Genomic DNA, 16,318 nt, shown 5'->3' with positions numbered 1-16,318 from the left:
ACATGCATGCCTAGCTCTCCTACACAGCACCCCGAATGTGTGTGTACATGCATGCCTAGCTCCCCCACACAGCACCCCGAGTGTGTGTGTACACGTACATGCCTAGCTCTCCCACACAACACCCCGAGTGTGTGTGTACATGCATGCTTAGCTCTCCCACACAACACCCCGAGTGTGTGTACATGCATGCCTAGCTCCCCCACACAGCACCCTGAATGCATGTGTACATGCATGCCTAGCTCTCCCACACAGCACCCCAAGTGTGTGTGTACACGTGCATGCCTAGCTCCCCCACACAGCACCCTGAATGTATGTGTACATGCATGCCTAGCTCTCCCACACAGCACCCCAAGTGTGTGTGTACACACATGCCTAGCTCTCCCACACAGCACCCCGAATGTGTGTACATGCATGCCTAGCTCTCCCACACAGCATCCCAAGTGTGTGTGTACACGTGCATGCCTAGCTCTCCTACACAGCACCCTGAGTGTGTGTACATGCATGCCTAGCTCCCCCACACAGCACCCTGAATGTATGTGTACATGCATGCCTAGCTCTCCCACACAGCACCCCAAGTGTATGTGTACACATACATGCCTAGCTCTCCCACACAGCACCCCGAGTGTGTGTACATGCATGCCTAGCTCTCCCACACAGCACCCTGAATGTGTGTGTGTGTGCACACATGTATACATGCAGACGTGCCTAGCTCTCAAGGAGATGCCACAGGAGAGCTGAAGCTTTGGTGCTAATGAAGGCGGTGGGAAACGGCCAGTTCCGTGTGCAGCCCAGAGCCTGGGAAGCGAGGCCGAGTTTGTACCAGTCCTGCCCAGCGCAGCCCAGACACACATTCTCAAATTCAAAGTGAGGCTGTGCAGAGGAGTCAGGAGCTTAACAGCTGTGTTAGGCCGCTGGGAGATCACCAAACACTGGACAAAGTCCTCAGCCGCAGAAAGCACTCACAACACCGTGGCAGGCAGTGCTGACCCCAGTAGGACGGCTGACCAGGGCCTGCCAAATCTGCTTCCATCCCAGATGCCCACCGCCTCCCTCCTGGAGGCAGAGGCCATCATACCCCTGCACACAGACCTCTGGTCAGCGCCCTGAGCTGTAAGCTGGGAGGCCTGCTGGACAGCGTGGGAGGTGTACCCCAAGCCTGGTCCTGTACAGGATGAGAAAAGCCACCGTGCCGATACCATGAGACACAGACGTCTGGGCCGTACTGGGGGACAGACCACGCCCCAGCTCTGACCACGAGCCCCAACACCAGCCTGCATTCAGTGCTGGCATGGAAACGTCCAGGCTACTGGGGTCTCCACACCCCACCACCTCCTCAGTACTGGCCTGGGCTCAGGCCCAGTCCTGGCTGCCGTGCTCTCTCCATGAAGACACAGGGCAGAGAAGTCAGGAGAAAAGTCCTATGTTTTGGTCTTAATCCCGTAACTCCAAACCCACCAAAACATGGAAAGCTGCTAAAACTGAGTCTAAGGCTTAATGCTGACTTACGAGCTTAACAATGACATCAGAAAAACTGTGTCTCCAGAGGTTGAAGGAAAACCATGCGGAGAACCTGCAAGTCTGCTTTTCCTTTCTTCCTTTATAGTCAATGTCTTGCTTTATAGCCCTAGCTGGCTTGGAGTTCTCAATCCACCCTCCTCAGTGCTGGGATTAAACCTGCCACACCACACGCACCTCACATCCATTTTCTATTGCTAGAATAACACCTTGTCTGTGTAGTAATGAGCCTCAACAAGCGAAAAGGACTTATGGACAGAAACTAAAAGTTGAGCCACTGGATGCTAGTGTCTCACGAACCTGTAATCCTACCTATTCAGGAGACTGAGATACGAGGATCAGTTCAAAGCCAGTCCAGGTAGGAAAGTCCAAGAGACTTTTCTCTCTAATTAATCACTAAAAAGCCAGATGTGGGGAGCTGTGGCTCAAGCACTAGAGCACTAGTTCGGAGGCATACCCTGAGTTTAAGGCCCAGACGTAGCGCATTTTTTTTTTTTTGCCAGTCCTGGGGCTTCAGCTGTCCCTGAGCATCTTTTGCTCAAGGCTAGCACTCTACCACTTGGGCCACAGCGCCACTTCCAGCTTTTTCTGTTGTGTGGTACTAAGGAGCAGAACCCAGTGCTTCGTGTATGATAGGCAAGCACTCTACCACTGAGCCACATTCCCAGCCCCACTTTTTTTAAGTCAAGCCAGACACTGGAAACTCATGCCTGTAATCTTGGCTATGCATAAAACTGAGGTCTGAAGGATCTTGGTTTGAGGTCAGCCCAGGCAGAAAAGCTGGCTAGATTCCATCTCTAAAATAGCTAGCAAAAAGTAGCACTGGAGGTATGGATTGAGTGGTAGAGCTCCAACCAAGCAAGTAGAAGGAAGCCTCTGAGTCAAACCCCAGCACCGCCAAACAAACACAGCTAAGAGCAACACTTAGTTTAATACCCCACAGGAAGGCACACAGGCCCTCAACTGCATGTGCATTGCTGGGAATGGACTGCAGCCATGAGCCAGCAGGAATCCGAGAGCCCCAGTGTGCCACTGAGCCTCTCGGACCACACAGCAGAAGCGCATGTGCAGCCTGACGAGATTGTCCCAAATAACCTAGATTGTACCACTCTCTGGCTCAAAGCCATTTTCCCACGAAGCAGAAATGCAATTTGGCTGAGCATTCTCTGTGAAAAACAAAGACAAACAGCAAACAATCAGGAATCCCTCCCTTTGGTGAAGGAAAAGCCAGCTGGTGAACAAGCACCGGCTGCTCCCAGCATCCCTGGTGAACACACTTCTCTAGGCATCAGGAGGGAGGCCTAACCCTCACCCCCTCCTGTGTTGTTACAATGGCGTTCTTGTGTGGCTCTCTCTACCCATGAGGCGTAAGCGGCTGTGGCTGCTTAGGAGCTGTGGCCTGGTTTAAACCACAGAAGGCGGTCTGGCACCAGTGGCTCACATCTGTAATCCCAGTACTCAGGAGGCTGAGAGCTGGAGACTGTAGTTTGAACACTTCAGGGGTGGGTTCTCATCTCCAATTAACCACTCAAAAACTGGAAGTGGGGCTTTGGCTCAAAGTGGTAGAACACTAGCCTTGAGAAAAAAACAGCTTAGTGCCCAGGCCCTGAGTTCAAGCCCTACTGCCAACTGACAAAAGACAAAACAAGGGCTGGGAAGGTGGCTCGGTGGTAGAGCGCTCGCCTAGCATCCAGGAAGCCCTGGGTTCCATTCCTCAGAACCACATACACAGAAAAACCCAGAAGTGGTGCTGTGGCTCAAGTGGTAGAATACTAGCCTTGAGCAAAAGCAGCTCAGGCACAGTGCCCAGGCCCTGAGGTCAAGCCCCAGGACTGACAAACAACAACAACAAAATCAGAAAGGGTCAAGCATGAGGTAGATGCCTAGAATCTAGACCCTGGGCTTCTCTGGCCTCCCAGGGAGGTGAGCCGGGGCCGGGGCCCTGGTCCAGGCAGGGCTTCAAACTCACCTGCCAATGATGGCTTCCTTTTCCTGGAGCACAGTGGCCTGGGCCTGCTCTACCTTGTGCAGCTGCCCCTCGAGGCTCTCACACTGGGCCTGCAGCTGCTTCACCCTGGCCTCGTGCGCCTGCTGCTGCTCCAGGCGGGTCCCCTTCACCGACACCAGCGCCGTGTCCTTCTCCCTGACCAGGCGGTCAAGCGCCTCATGCCTGCAACACACAAGAGCCTTTCAGCAGCTCCCTCTCGGGGCCGGGGTCTCCTGCGGCACGCACCTTCTCACACCATGCTGCCCTGGCGGGGCGGGGGGGCCGCTGTGCCCCTGCCCTCGTGGGGCTATTGCGCATTTGCCCATCATGCCCTCAGGAAGCAGGGCCGGCCCTTCCTCAGACGCCATCCCGAGGACGCTCAGTCCCCGTGACACAGGCACCCATGGCGGGAACTACACGCACCGCACCACAGGCCAGCACGCAGAGCCAGCATGCTCTGGGCACTAAACTCCTTTTGGCCTGCTTTTCATGATTCACTTTGCAAGAGACTTTTGATGACTCAGTTTTAATGATATTCCTTCAAGCACTTCACATATGCTTGACGTGAGACAAGCAGAGGCGGCTGCCATGAGGGCTGGGCTCTGCCACGTAGGAGATTGGTTAAACATGTTTCCTACACCAAAATACTAAATTTGCAAGTTCGTGGACATCACACACACACACAAACAGCAAAACTCTTGACAAGCAAAGTGGGTTTTTTTGGTTATGGGGCTTGAACTCTGAGCCTGGGCGCTGTTCCTCAGCTCTTCAGCTTAAGGCGAGCACTCTACCACTTGAGCCACTGCACCACTTCCAGTTTTCTGGTGGTTTATTGGAGATAAGAGTCTCACAGACTTTCCTGCCCAGGCAGACTTTGAACCGTGATCCTCAGATCTCAGCCTCCTGAGTAGCTGGGATGACAGGTGTGAGCCATGGTGCCTGGCTCAAGCAAAGCGTTTTAATTTAACCCCACTGTGCTGTTTGCCTCAGCAACACTTCTACTGACAAACACCATGCTGGTAAAAGGTAAACATCTGCCGGTGCCAGTGGCTCACACTTGTGATCCTAGCTCCTCAGCAGGTTGAGCTCTGAGGGCTGTGGTTCAAAGCCAGACCAAGCAGGAAAGTCCATGAGACTTATCTCTAATTAACCACCAAAAAGCCACAAATGGAACTGTGGCCAAGTAGCAGAGTGATAACCTGGAGCAAAAAGTTCAGAGTCTGTGCCCAGGCCCTGAGTTCAAGGCCCAAGACCAAACAAACACACACACACACATGTGCATGTGCATACACACACGCACACACAGTTTTCAGACACTGAAAGCTCAACATCTCCATGTAGCACAGAGTACCATTGTGGATCCATGGCTGCATCACCGGCCCAGCCACCTGTCACAGGCCCTGGGTTCCAGGGACCAGGAGGCATTGGCAAGCTGGCCTGGCCAGCAATGCAAACAGAAATACTCACTTTCTCTTAAATGCGTCCTCTTCTTTTTTCCTGGCCAGGTGCACAGAGTGAAGCTTATCCTCTAACTCCTTTATCCTAAACAGAGGCCGTGTCAAGGGGAGAGCAGATAAGGGACACAGGAAGCCCCCGCAAGGCCCCGCCCCAGGCCGGATGGGGACCACCCGCATACCGGGCATCCTTCACGGCCTCCAGGTCCCGGAGCTCCCAGGTTTGGCTCTGCAGCCTGCTCTCTAACTCAGCGTTCGTCACCTCTGCCCGCTGCAGGCATTCTGCTGCGTGGACTCCAGCTTCCTTCAGAGCCTCAAGCTCTTTGTTCAGAAACTTAACCTGAGAAAGATTTACAAGTATGAGGGGCCACAGCTGTGCAGGATTGCGTGGCCAACAGCGTGAGGAGCCGAGTATCCCCACACCCAGAATGGTGGACGACCACACATTGTGTGTGAGCTGCCATACATTCCACACGTACAAAAAAAAAGTGTAAACTCATCTGTGCGCCAGCTGCTCACATCTATAATCCTAGCTACTTGAGATGTTGAAATCTGAGGATCTTGGTTCCAAGTCAGCCAGGGCAAGAAAGTTCCAGAGACTCTTATCTCCAATCAAACACCAAAAAGCTAGATGTGGAGGTGTGGCTGTAGAAAAGTTGAGGGACAGTTTCTGAGTTCAGGCTCTGGATTCCAGCCCCAGAGGTGGCACAAAATAAAACTTAGAATGAGGCCATGATTGAAGCTGAGGGGCTGGAGAGAAGATTGCCACTTCACTGGGCTTGGGAGAGCAGGTATGTCCACTTTCAGGAAACAGGCAGGGACAAACCCTTCCTCCCTGCCCAGTGGGCAGTCCACAGAGACCCAGGGTCCTCTGAAGGCCCTCTGCACCCACCAAAACCAGGGGGCCTGTGTGTCCACCCTCACCTCAGACAGACCAGTTCAAGTTTGAGTCCGCTGGGTTTTCTTTTTGTTTTTGGTCAGTTGTGGGGCTGGAACTCAGGGCCTGGACTCAGGCTCCTTGTGCTCAAGGCTACCGCTTTACCACATGAGTCACAGCACCACTTCCGGTGTTTGAGCTGTTAACTAGAGATAAGAGTCTCAAGGGGACTGCTTTGCCTCGGCTGGCTTAGAACCGTAATTCTCGGATCTCTCCCTCCTGAGTAGCTAGGACTACAGGCGTGAGCCACAGGCGCCCGGCAAGTCCACTGGTTTCTTTGTTCAATATTAAAGTCAGATCCACAGAGGAAAATAAAGAGCGAGGCTTGCTGCTGAGCGACTGGACCCAAATCCCGTCTGCATGCAGTTCTGTGAAACACTGCTGGCCCCGCGGCCACCGCTGCCTCTGCTGGGGTCTCCACGTGTGCAGGCCTGCACAGGCCGCTGTGGCCAGGGCACCGCTGGGGCTCGCGCTGTGGGGCCGCCAGGCCGCACAGACCATCGCAGGGCTCTTGGCCCACGATGCTCAGGGCTCTCAAGGGGGCCTTGCAGGGCTGTGGGGGGCCCCCAGCCTTGAGGCCAACATGGTGGGCTTGGACTCACGAGCTGGCCCTGTCTCAGGGGCTAGGGACGGCACAGGACCTGGCGAGGAGGGGGCTCCAGGGACAGCAGGGCACAGCAGCGGCCGGCTCTGCCTGTCAGGGCTGCTGGTCAGCACACACACAGGGGACTAGGGAGGTGCCTGGCCTGGGCACTAGCCACTCTAACCACCTCTGCTGCCCGCCCAAGCCTCTGCTTGATGATTTGGAGGATGGGGTGCCTGAGATGGGCTAAGGAGGGACCAGCCAGGAGCAGACCTGGCATCATCCCCAGCCCACACCTGAAGCAGGGGTGCTCCCACCCAGCTGCGGCCCAAGCTTAGCCCATCCCAACAGTCCCAGGTCAGGCACAGTGTCAGTTCCCACTGGGCGTGCCAGGGCAGGTGGAGCTCTGGCTTCATGCTGCCAGCTGCACACAAGTCCCAACGCCCCTGACCCTCTGGGCTCTAATGTGGGGCTGACACCATGAGTCCACTTCAAGGCCCTTACAGGGAACAGGCTACCATAGGGCCGGGTGCTCTGGGAGGCCCTGGGCTGGGGAAGCCGGGCAGCAGCTCTCCTGGTTGAGGGCAGCATGATGGACATGGCAGCAGGGCCCGCACTTCACCCGGTCTCCCCACCCCCACCCATACTCCCCACCCCCATCTGCACAAGCTCGGACTTGAGGCTCCAGAGCAGCTTGACGCAGACAGGGAGTGCCCACCGGCAAGGGGGAATCTGCTCCCCCCCAGGGAGACCATTACCTTGAGCTCGCAGGTAAGGACCACGTTGCTCATGTTATCAGCCTTGAGGTGGAACTCCTGCTCCCGCTTCTGCATTTCAGACGCAAATTCCAGCAGCAGCTCCTGGAACAAGAGGGAAGGACAGCGGGGCTGGCACACCGCACACATCGGCAGCTGGGTGGAGGCTGCGGACTGAACTAGGCCCCAGCAGCGGCCCCTGCAACCCCTTGGGGGCTGAGCGATGCTCCACTCTGTGGGCTGGGCACGGTGCAGACAGCAGCAAAGCCTCCATGCTGCTGCACTAGAGCCATGTGCTGTGGCCTGAAAGCGGAGCCCTCCCGCCTGAGGCTGTGTCCCTGCACGAGGTGGAAAGGTACAAAGCTCTCAGAGATCCGAGAGACACACAGGCATGGTGCTGGCTGAGCTGGGTCAGTAACCAGAGCGGCCTGGGCTGCCCACCATGCTTACTTCCAGGTCCCATGCAGCCCCTTCGGCATGCAGCCTGGTCCGCACCCCTGACGTGACCAGCAGCAGTCCTCATCGGATGCCGGTGCTGTGCCTCTTGGATCCCACAGCCAGCAGAATCGTGACTCAATCAAGCCTCATTTCTTTACAGCACTTGGCACCAGGCATTCATGGGAACACGGGGGTAGGGGTGGGAGGGGGCTTGTGTGTGTGCCCATCCTGTTTCTAGCCTGCACGGGGGCGGGCACACTGAGGACCCCATGGGCCCCGTCTACCTGCCACCCTCCCTGGGACGGCTCCTGTCACCAGACCCAGCAACTGGAAGGGAGGGCTGAGATGGAGCCCCGTCCTGAGCCCCCGTGGCTGTGCGGTGATGGAGGACTAGCTCTGTGCCTGCAGCTGCGTATTTCAGTTCTGAGCACTGTTCTTTCTGGCTTAGAAAGTACAACAAAACAAACATTTCACTTGTCTTAATCCTCTTCAAGGCAAAGGTTAAGAACAGGATCACACAAGTGTGAGTCAACATACAGAAATCATGGTCACGGGCTGGGAAGGTGGCTCTGTGGTAGAGTGCTTGCCTTGCATGCATGAAGCCCTGGGTTCGATTCCTCAGCACTGCATAAGCAGAAAAAGCCAGAAGTGGTGCTGTGGCTCAAGTGGTAGAGCGCTAACCTTGAGCTGAAGAGCTGAGGGACAGCGCCCAGGCCCAGAGTTCAGGCCCCATGACCGACCAAAACAAAAAAAAGAAATCACGGTCCCACGACCGACAAAAACAAAAAAAAGAAATCACGGTCCCACGACCGACCAAAACAAAAAAAAGAAATCACGGTCACACACTACAAAACCATGGGCATTTGTTTTTTTGCTGGATACCACGAGAAGGTTCTTCAGGTTTGGCCACTAGGTGGCAGGCACACCCGTGTGCCACTAGGTAGCAGGCTTCCATCAGCCAGGTGTCAGCAAGGAGCCCACTGCTGCTCCCTGCTCAGTTCCCCCGCCCTCCCCCTCCCTCCTCCCCCTCCCCCTCTCCTTCCTGATTCCCTGCCTGCCCCTCAAGTCTTGCTGGCCACGTGACACACCCCAACCCCAGAGTCTGGGCACCCAGGCTCCAGGGACTGGCCTCACTTGCACTGCGGACAGCCACAGTGCAGAGTCCACTCTTCATATGTTTACTGTGATGTCCAGAACTCTCACCAGCAACCTGTCCTCCACACCCAGACCTCCACAGGAACTCACACCAGCAACCTGCCCTCCACACCCGAACCTCCACAGGAAGTCACACCAGCAACCATCCCCCCACCTCCACAGGAGGTCACACCAGCAAACCGTCCCCCCCAACCTCCTCAGGAAGTCACACCAGCAAGCCGTCCCCCCCAACCTCCTCAGGAAGTCACACCAGCAAGCCGTCCCCCCCAACCTCCTCAGGAAGTCACACCAGCAAGCCGTCTCCCCCAACCTCCTCAGGAAGTCACACCAGCAAGCCGTCCTCCCCACCAAATCCTCCACAGGAAGTCACACCAGCAAGCCGTCCTCCCCACCAAATCCTCCACAGGAAGTCACACCAGCAAGCCGTCCTCCCCACCAAATCCTCCACAGGCCTCCTACCTGTCTCTGCAGAGCAAGTTCACCATCAACTTCCTTGAGCTTCCGCTCCAGCCTCCACTTGAGGTTCTCATATTGCTCCCGCTGCTGGTCAAGCTCCCCGTTCTTCTCACTGTGGTGAGGAGACGCTGCGGTCAGTGCTGCTGCGCCCTTGCTGAGCGCACGCCGCAGAGTGCGCTGGCTGCAGGGGACCGCACACGCGTTCCCACAGGCAGCTGCGTCCTGGTTCAGTGCAGATGCTGCAGTCACACCTGCCTGCCACCACCCCACAGGACAACGCAACACAGCCCCGTGTCACAGTGCACTGCCACCACAGGCCAGCACCAAAGACAACACGGACATGAAAACACAACCTAGGAAAACACAGAAGAGTCAGCAAAGAAAAAAGAACATAGAACAAAGAACCAAGTGAAATCTGAAAAGCAGAATGTACACTAACCAAAAAAGACACTGGGTGGGCTCGATGGCAGAATGAAGATGGCAGAGAAGAGAGTTGGTTACATGAAAGAGATAACAGAAATTGCCTGATCTGGAGAAGGGAGAAAATGACCGAAAATAAATAAACAGAGCCCTGGGGACTCAGGGGACAAAGGGCCCAGGAAGGAAGGAAAAAGTATGGGCCTGAAAAACCATTTGAACATGGCTAAAAGAACACAGATTTGGAAGAAAAGAAGAGGACACACATCACAAGAAAACATAGATCACCTGCAATTCTCAAAACATTCATGAAGAAAACAAGTCAGGATGGGGGTGGGCAGGGAGGGGGTGTGTGGAAGGCACCAGTACCAAGTGCTGAGATGCTGGGTGGGACGTGGCCCACAGAGATGCTTCCTCCCCGGTAGGGAGCCGGACTCTAGCCCTTTGCCAGTCCCGGGAAAGTGGCACTGCACTGCAATGACCGGGTCAGGCGCTGAGACGGTGCAGGGATACAAGCAGCCGGACTTTGCTGGACCAGTGCCCTCCTCAAAGCGGCCCTGTCCACCCACATGGAGCCCCTGTGAACAAGGACCTCTGCTGTCACGGAGAGCCCACACCCCTAAGACCTTCCAAGCAAACAGGCAGAGCGCGGTGCGCCCCACACGCCACCACTGAACAATGAATGCCCCAGCAGGCTGGGGCCGCTCCAACCAGGGTTCCAACACCGTGTGGACTCGACTTGGGTCCTGGAGAGGACAATACAGACCTCTCAGTGATGTCCACTCGGCCATGTCGCCTGACCTACAGTGGCTTTGTAGATTGAGAACATAGGACTTTTATTTATTTTTTTTTGGGTCCGGTCGTGGGGCCTGAACTCTGGGCCTGGGCGCTGTCCCTCAGCTCTTCAGCTCAAGGCCAGTGCTCTACCCCTGAGCCACCTGCCCAGCCCCGAGAACGCAGGACTTTTGTATTTGAAGGAATGCTGTTTCCAGGAGGAGAGTATGTCAAGGAACAACCTTCAAAGACAGCAGCAGTCACGGGACAGGAGGGGTCTGGAAGATTTTAAGGGACGCCTTTCTCACAGTCTCATTATGCTGGGTGCCAGTGGTTAACACTGGTAATCCCAGCTACTCAGGAGGCTGAGATCAGAGGTCATAGCTTGAAGCTAGTCCTGGCAGGGAAGACCTTGAAACTCTTATTTTCCATTATCTACCAAAAAATAAAAAGACAAAAACAAAGCAAAACAAAAACAGAAGAGGAGCTGTGGCTCAAGTGATAAAGCACCAGACCTGAGCATAAAAGCTGAAACAGTGCCCAGGCCCTGAGTTTAAACCCCTGGACTAGCACAAAAAAAACAAAACAAACTTGTTTTACCCAAGTTCTGAACACTATGGTTGTAGAAGATGAGGTGGAAGCAAGTTCCAGAGGTGTCAGGACCCTATAGACACATTAGCTTGCCCAAATCAGCTTGTTTTCTTTTAAATTAGTGTGCATTTCATGTTAAAGTAATAAGTTCAAATGTATTTTATAAAATAATAAATCTGTAAGCCAGGCACTGGTGGCTCACACCTGTCATTCTCGCTACTCAGGAGGCTGAGGATCTGGGGATCATATTTGAAGTCAGCCTAGGCAGGGAAGTCCACGAGACTCTTATCTCCAATTAACAACCAAAAAGCCAGAAGCAGAGCTGTGGCTCAGAGAGGTAGGGCGCTCACCAGGAGCAAAAGAGCTTAGGGACAGAGCCCAGGCCCTGAGTTCAAGACCCATGGCCAACAAAAAAATAAAATACAAGCCGGGTGCCGGTGGCTCATGCCTGTAATCCTAGCTACTCAGGAGGCTGAGATCTGAGGATCGCGGTTCAAAGCCAGCCCGGCCAGGAAAATCTGTAAGACTCTTATCTCCCATAAACCACTAGAAAACCAGAAGTGGAGCTGTGGCTCAAGCGGTAGAACGCTGGCCTTGAGCTGAAGAGCACAGGGACAGCGCCCAAGCCCAGAGTTCAGGCCCCACGACCGACCAAAAAATAAAATAAAATACAGGTCTGTAATTAACAAAACAAATTCAAAATTTAAACTAATTTCAGAAGAGCTCAGAATCCTGGGAATTCAGAACTAGACATCTATGGCTTTGTTCTTCCTACATTTACTCAACAAACACTTGGAGGCCATCAAGCACTTGGCCATGAGACCACCAGCCCTGTGTCCCGGACTTAGCAGCCACCGTGAGAGTGGGTGTGCGGGGACACGGGGCCTCAGCACCTGCCATGTTCACTCATGGGTGGCCCTCACCCAAGGGTGGACAGTGGCCTCACCTACAGGTGAAGGTGTGCATCTACGGGGGGTGGTGCTCACCTGTGGAGGGTGCTCACCTGTGGAGGGTGCTCACCTGTGGATACGCTCTAGCTCCAGGCGGTGCTCCTGCAACTTCAGCTGCTGCTGCTGCTGCAGCTCTTCTGAGTGCCTGGCCTCCCTGGCCAGCGCCTGCTTCAGCTTGGCCACCTCGATCCGGAGCTCACTGGTCTCCGCCTGCCGGGCCTCCTCCTGTGCCCTGGCCTCAGCGAACAAGGCATCGTAGCGCTCCAGCTCCCGATCGCGCTCCTCCAGCACTTGCAGGTTGTAGACGAAGTCCTCCTGCAGGCGCTGCAGCTTGCCCTGCGCCTCCTCCAGCCGGGCCCGGGCGTCATGGAGGGCCGCCTCTTGCAGCTGCGCTCGGTGGGCCTGCAGCGCTCGCCATTCCTCCTCCTTGCGGGTCAGCAGCTGGCTCAGAGCCTGCTCGGAGCACGGCAGCAGCATGGTGACACCTACTGCAAAGAGGGGCAGCAGAGGGCGCAGCATTAGACAGTCGGCCGGCCTTCCACGCCACCCACCCGCGGAGGGCGCCCCACTGCAGAGCCGGCCCTCCCTCCAGGCCACCCGCCTCAGCTTCCCCAGCCAGGGTCAGCAGGGTCACTGGGACGGGCAAGGTTGTGTGGTCACAGGAGAGAGTTCAAATGAGGGAGGCACAGAAGCATGGGGTGGCCTGGAGCCCCAGGACCCCTTCTACCGCCCCCACCCTCAGGGGCCTGCAGCAGTGAATCAGAGATAACAGGAAGGAAGACGGGGCTGGTGGGGCACTTGCATGCCTACAAGAGGGAGGCTCTGTAGCATAGCCTGGCAAAGCACTCACTCAGTTTGCAGTGTGGGAGCCAGGCTCTAAGTAGCTAAGCGAGGACAAAGCCTGCAGCAGCCCCTCCCACCCCACTCCTGGACCCAGCTCCGACTCTGCAGGAGTCAACGTCTGTCTGTCAATCCATTATGGACTAGTGGTTGGGTAAGATGATAGAAATAAAGGGGTCTGAATTCCAGCACCATAAACTAGCCCCCCCCAAAAAAATGAGCATCATAAAATGACTGTTAAACTGCCCGCTGACCAGGTCTTTGTCTCTGGTTCTGCTGTGGACAGACCAGTGCGGCCGTCCCACACCTGAGGGCAGGAAATGCGAGCACCAGACACGGTGCTTGTTACGTCATCAACTCAGAGGTGCTGATTTCCATACACAAGCCACACAAGTTGCCCTGAGGCTGCCAGTGCTAGACACCGCCCGCTGGGCACATAGCCAGGCTGTGTGCAGGCGAGGTATAAAAGTCAGGTCAAGCTGGGCGCTGGTGGCTCATGCCTGTAATCCTAGCTCCTCAGGAGGCTGAGGTCTGAGGATCATGATTCAAACTTGGCCTGGGCAGGAAAGTCATGAGCACCATCTCTGATAAACTACCGAAAAGCTCCAAGTGGAGCCGTGGCTCAAAGCAAGCAGCCTTGAGCAGAAAATGCTATGGAACAGTGTGCAGGCCCTGAGTTCAAGCCCTGGCGCTGGCACACAGACAGAACAAGCAGCACAGCCAGGGCTGCCTGGCCCGTTGAGGAAGACCAGACCAGAGGCGCTGGCCCCCCAGGGACTCCCAAGCTGCGGCCTGAGCCAACCGTCCCCAGCAGTGACGCTGCAGCTCAGGCCTCGCCCAGCAATCTTCCTAACCCCACACCTCAAATGGCCCAGGGCCACCCCATATCTGCCTGCAGAGGCTTCATACACACCCACACAATCACAGCAAGGAATCGGACCGCAGCAGATATATGATATTAACTTGTGCCCATGTCACTGTGATCTTCCTGACAGAATCTCTTGCCAAGTGCTATCTGCATCACACAGCAAGGAGCCTGGCCACCGTCTCCTCTGGGAGCAGCCACAGTGCCCAGCCGGTGCCTGCCCGGTGCCTGGTGGCTGTCCAGGTCTGCCTCAGCTCATTGAGTGTGCAGCCATGCACAGGAGTTACTCCTCTCCTCCCCCTCCTTCTCCTCCCCTCTTCCTCTCCTTCTCCCTGTCCCTCTCTCCAATCCCTCTCCTGCCTCTCCCCTCCTCTGCCAGTGCTAGGGCTCAAACCCAGGGCTTCGTGCTCTCATTTGGCTTTTTCGTTCAAGGCTGGTGTTCTACCACTTGAGCCACACTTCCATTTCCAAAGGAATTAATCTTCTAAGATGGAAATCTTATTATGTCATACAGTCTGTTCTGTTCCTGGTCACTTCCAAAAATAAAGTTTAATCTCCTTGGCCCAGTCTTTTACGCCCCTAAAATGGCTAAGTGCATGCGCCCCTCCTCCACCCTAGCCGGTGCTGAGCCAGGCATCTTCAGGGAAAACACACGGCAGCATCACCTGCCATCCCAGCAACCCGACAGCTGCGTGGAAGCACCAGGCTCTGGCCCCAGGGTGGGAGCACCGTGCAGCCCCTGTGCCTCTCCTCCACACCCCTCCCTGCAGCCTGAGAACGGGGTTAATCAGCTTTACACATTACAGACTTAAGGCTGGACCAATCTGTCCGACAGCCAGCAGACATCCCCACTACACGTGGTTCTGGAGGCCCTGGGGGAGGGAGGTGGAAGGGGCTGGGGGGGGGGCCGGCCCCGGGCCCCGGGCTGCACTGCATGGTCACAGGCACAGGCTCTGGAAGAACCCACCTCAAGCAGGCCACCCCACTCGGACCGCATCGCCCTGCCTTTCCATCACCACAAACGCGAGCTGTCACACCCTTCCCATCTAGTGGTGGTTGTGAGTCAACTGTCACGTCTTAAACAAGTACTTCGGCATCTCTGGAAAGACTGGGAATGATTTGGTGAAAGGCACAGCTTCCTGTCTGAGGGAGCATGGAGGTCCAGCCTGGCAGGACCCTGTCAGATGGGGCCTCATGAGTGACAGAACCATCTGCCAATCAGCTCAATTATAACAAGCTGTCAATTACACTTGCTCAAGCCCTGGTGTCAAGATGATGCCACAATACAGTGTGAGGCTGCTCCAGCGCTCAGAAAGCTCAGAGGCCAGCGGGCCTGGGCACCACGGCTCCATCAGAGACCCATGCTGCAGACACAGCAGACGCCCGTGCCTGTGGGCGTCACTGCACAGGGCCAGAGACAGCGGAACAGGGAGCAGGCCCCAGGGCCAAGAACCTCTTCAGAGCCGAAAGGAAAAGGTTCATGCACTGTCAGCATGACAGGCAGGGAAGAAGACTGCCCCCCCCCCGCGCCCCACCCGGCTGGCAGGTCTGTGCAGCTACCTCATCCAGAACAGACAGGAGGAGAGCTGCACCTGCCCACTGCAGACCACATGAGCACAGCCAGACACACAGCTCACACACATAGACCACTCGGTCAGACACAACAGCCACACACGAAGACCACTGGGTCAGACACGCAGCTCACACACATAGACCACTCGGTCAGACACAACAGCCACACACACAGACCACTGGGTCAGACACGCAGCTCACACTTGCAGTTAGACACACAGCTCACACAGACACACAGTTCACACACACCATCAGACACGCAGCTCACACTTGCAGTTAGACACACAGCTCACACAGACACGCAGCGCACACACACCGTCAAACACGCAGCTCACATGCGTGTGTGTGGCCGGGGGAGTACCCCTCCTGCATGGCTTCACCATTTGACTTGTACTCAGCTGAAGGGCATGTACGTGACCCTAAAAACGTCTGTGGTCCTAGATTCTGAGAAACAGACAAGAGGGCCGTTGGGAGAGGAGTCAGCAGGCAGGAAGCAGCCGTGCAGACACTCAGGGCGGACATTAGGGCAGCCGACCATTGGCTTCCTTCCCGGACAAGCTACATACATACGTACGACTCAAAGTGCTTGACTCTCACTCTCAGCAGGTCACTAGTGAGAAAAGTTGCCGTCTTCAAGAAGGAAGGCCCATCTACTATGGGGGAGGAACACCAGCCTGTCACACCTGTCACAGGCAGGGGGTGTACTGGGGAACGCTGGTCCCCGTCACCTCCCAGTGCATGTCCCGATGCCCAGTCCAGTGCAGCCAGGCAGTGTCCTCACAAGGCCCAGGCTGACGGCTCAGGCCTGGCGCCCGGAGCCGGCCCTGCGCTGAGCTGGGCACCTGCCCGCTTCCGACGGCGGAGGGGGCAGACATCACAGGGACACCAGCCTCTGAGGAGAGCCACGCGGACTGAACCCCGAACTTGGCGTCAGCAGAGGCCGGCCGCTCCCTCCCTCCCAGGCCGCAGGCCCCGGGGTGCAGCTGCTCTCCGGGGAACCCCGCGGAGGGAGCCCGGGGTGAGGGGCGG

The 16,318-nt window shown here is 56.0% G+C and overlaps 1 protein-coding gene across 1 annotated transcript in view; it reads right to left on the bottom strand.

Annotated features, from left to right (window-relative positions):
- Ccdc57 (coiled-coil domain containing 57) overlaps positions 1-12,495 on the bottom strand; it is a 50,872-nt gene extending 38,377 nt beyond the window's left edge. Inside the window, exons 1-6 of the mRNA XM_013033093.1 lie at positions 12,083-12,495; positions 9,284-9,392; positions 7,235-7,336; positions 5,139-5,296; positions 4,970-5,044; positions 3,485-3,685 (exon numbers count right to left, since the gene is read on the bottom strand). Coding sequence (XP_012888547.1) covers positions 3,485-3,685; positions 4,970-5,044; positions 5,139-5,296; positions 7,235-7,336; positions 9,284-9,392; positions 12,083-12,489 — 1,052 coding nt within the window. The 5' untranslated portion in view covers positions 12,490-12,495. The remainder of the gene's footprint in view (positions 1-3,484; positions 3,686-4,969; positions 5,045-5,138; positions 5,297-7,234; positions 7,337-9,283; positions 9,393-12,082) is intronic.
- Positions 12,496-16,318: the final 3,823 nt, after the last annotated feature.

Source organism: Dipodomys ordii, unplaced genomic scaffold (genome assembly GCF_000151885.1).
Source record: "Dipodomys ordii isolate 6190 unplaced genomic scaffold, Dord_2.0 Scaffold163, whole genome shotgun sequence".
Taxonomy (NCBI): Eukaryota; Metazoa; Chordata; class Mammalia; order Rodentia; family Heteromyidae; genus Dipodomys; species Dipodomys ordii.
The sequence above is the reverse complement of the archived record's forward strand: the minus strand, read 5'-3'. Positions and strand labels throughout refer to the sequence as shown.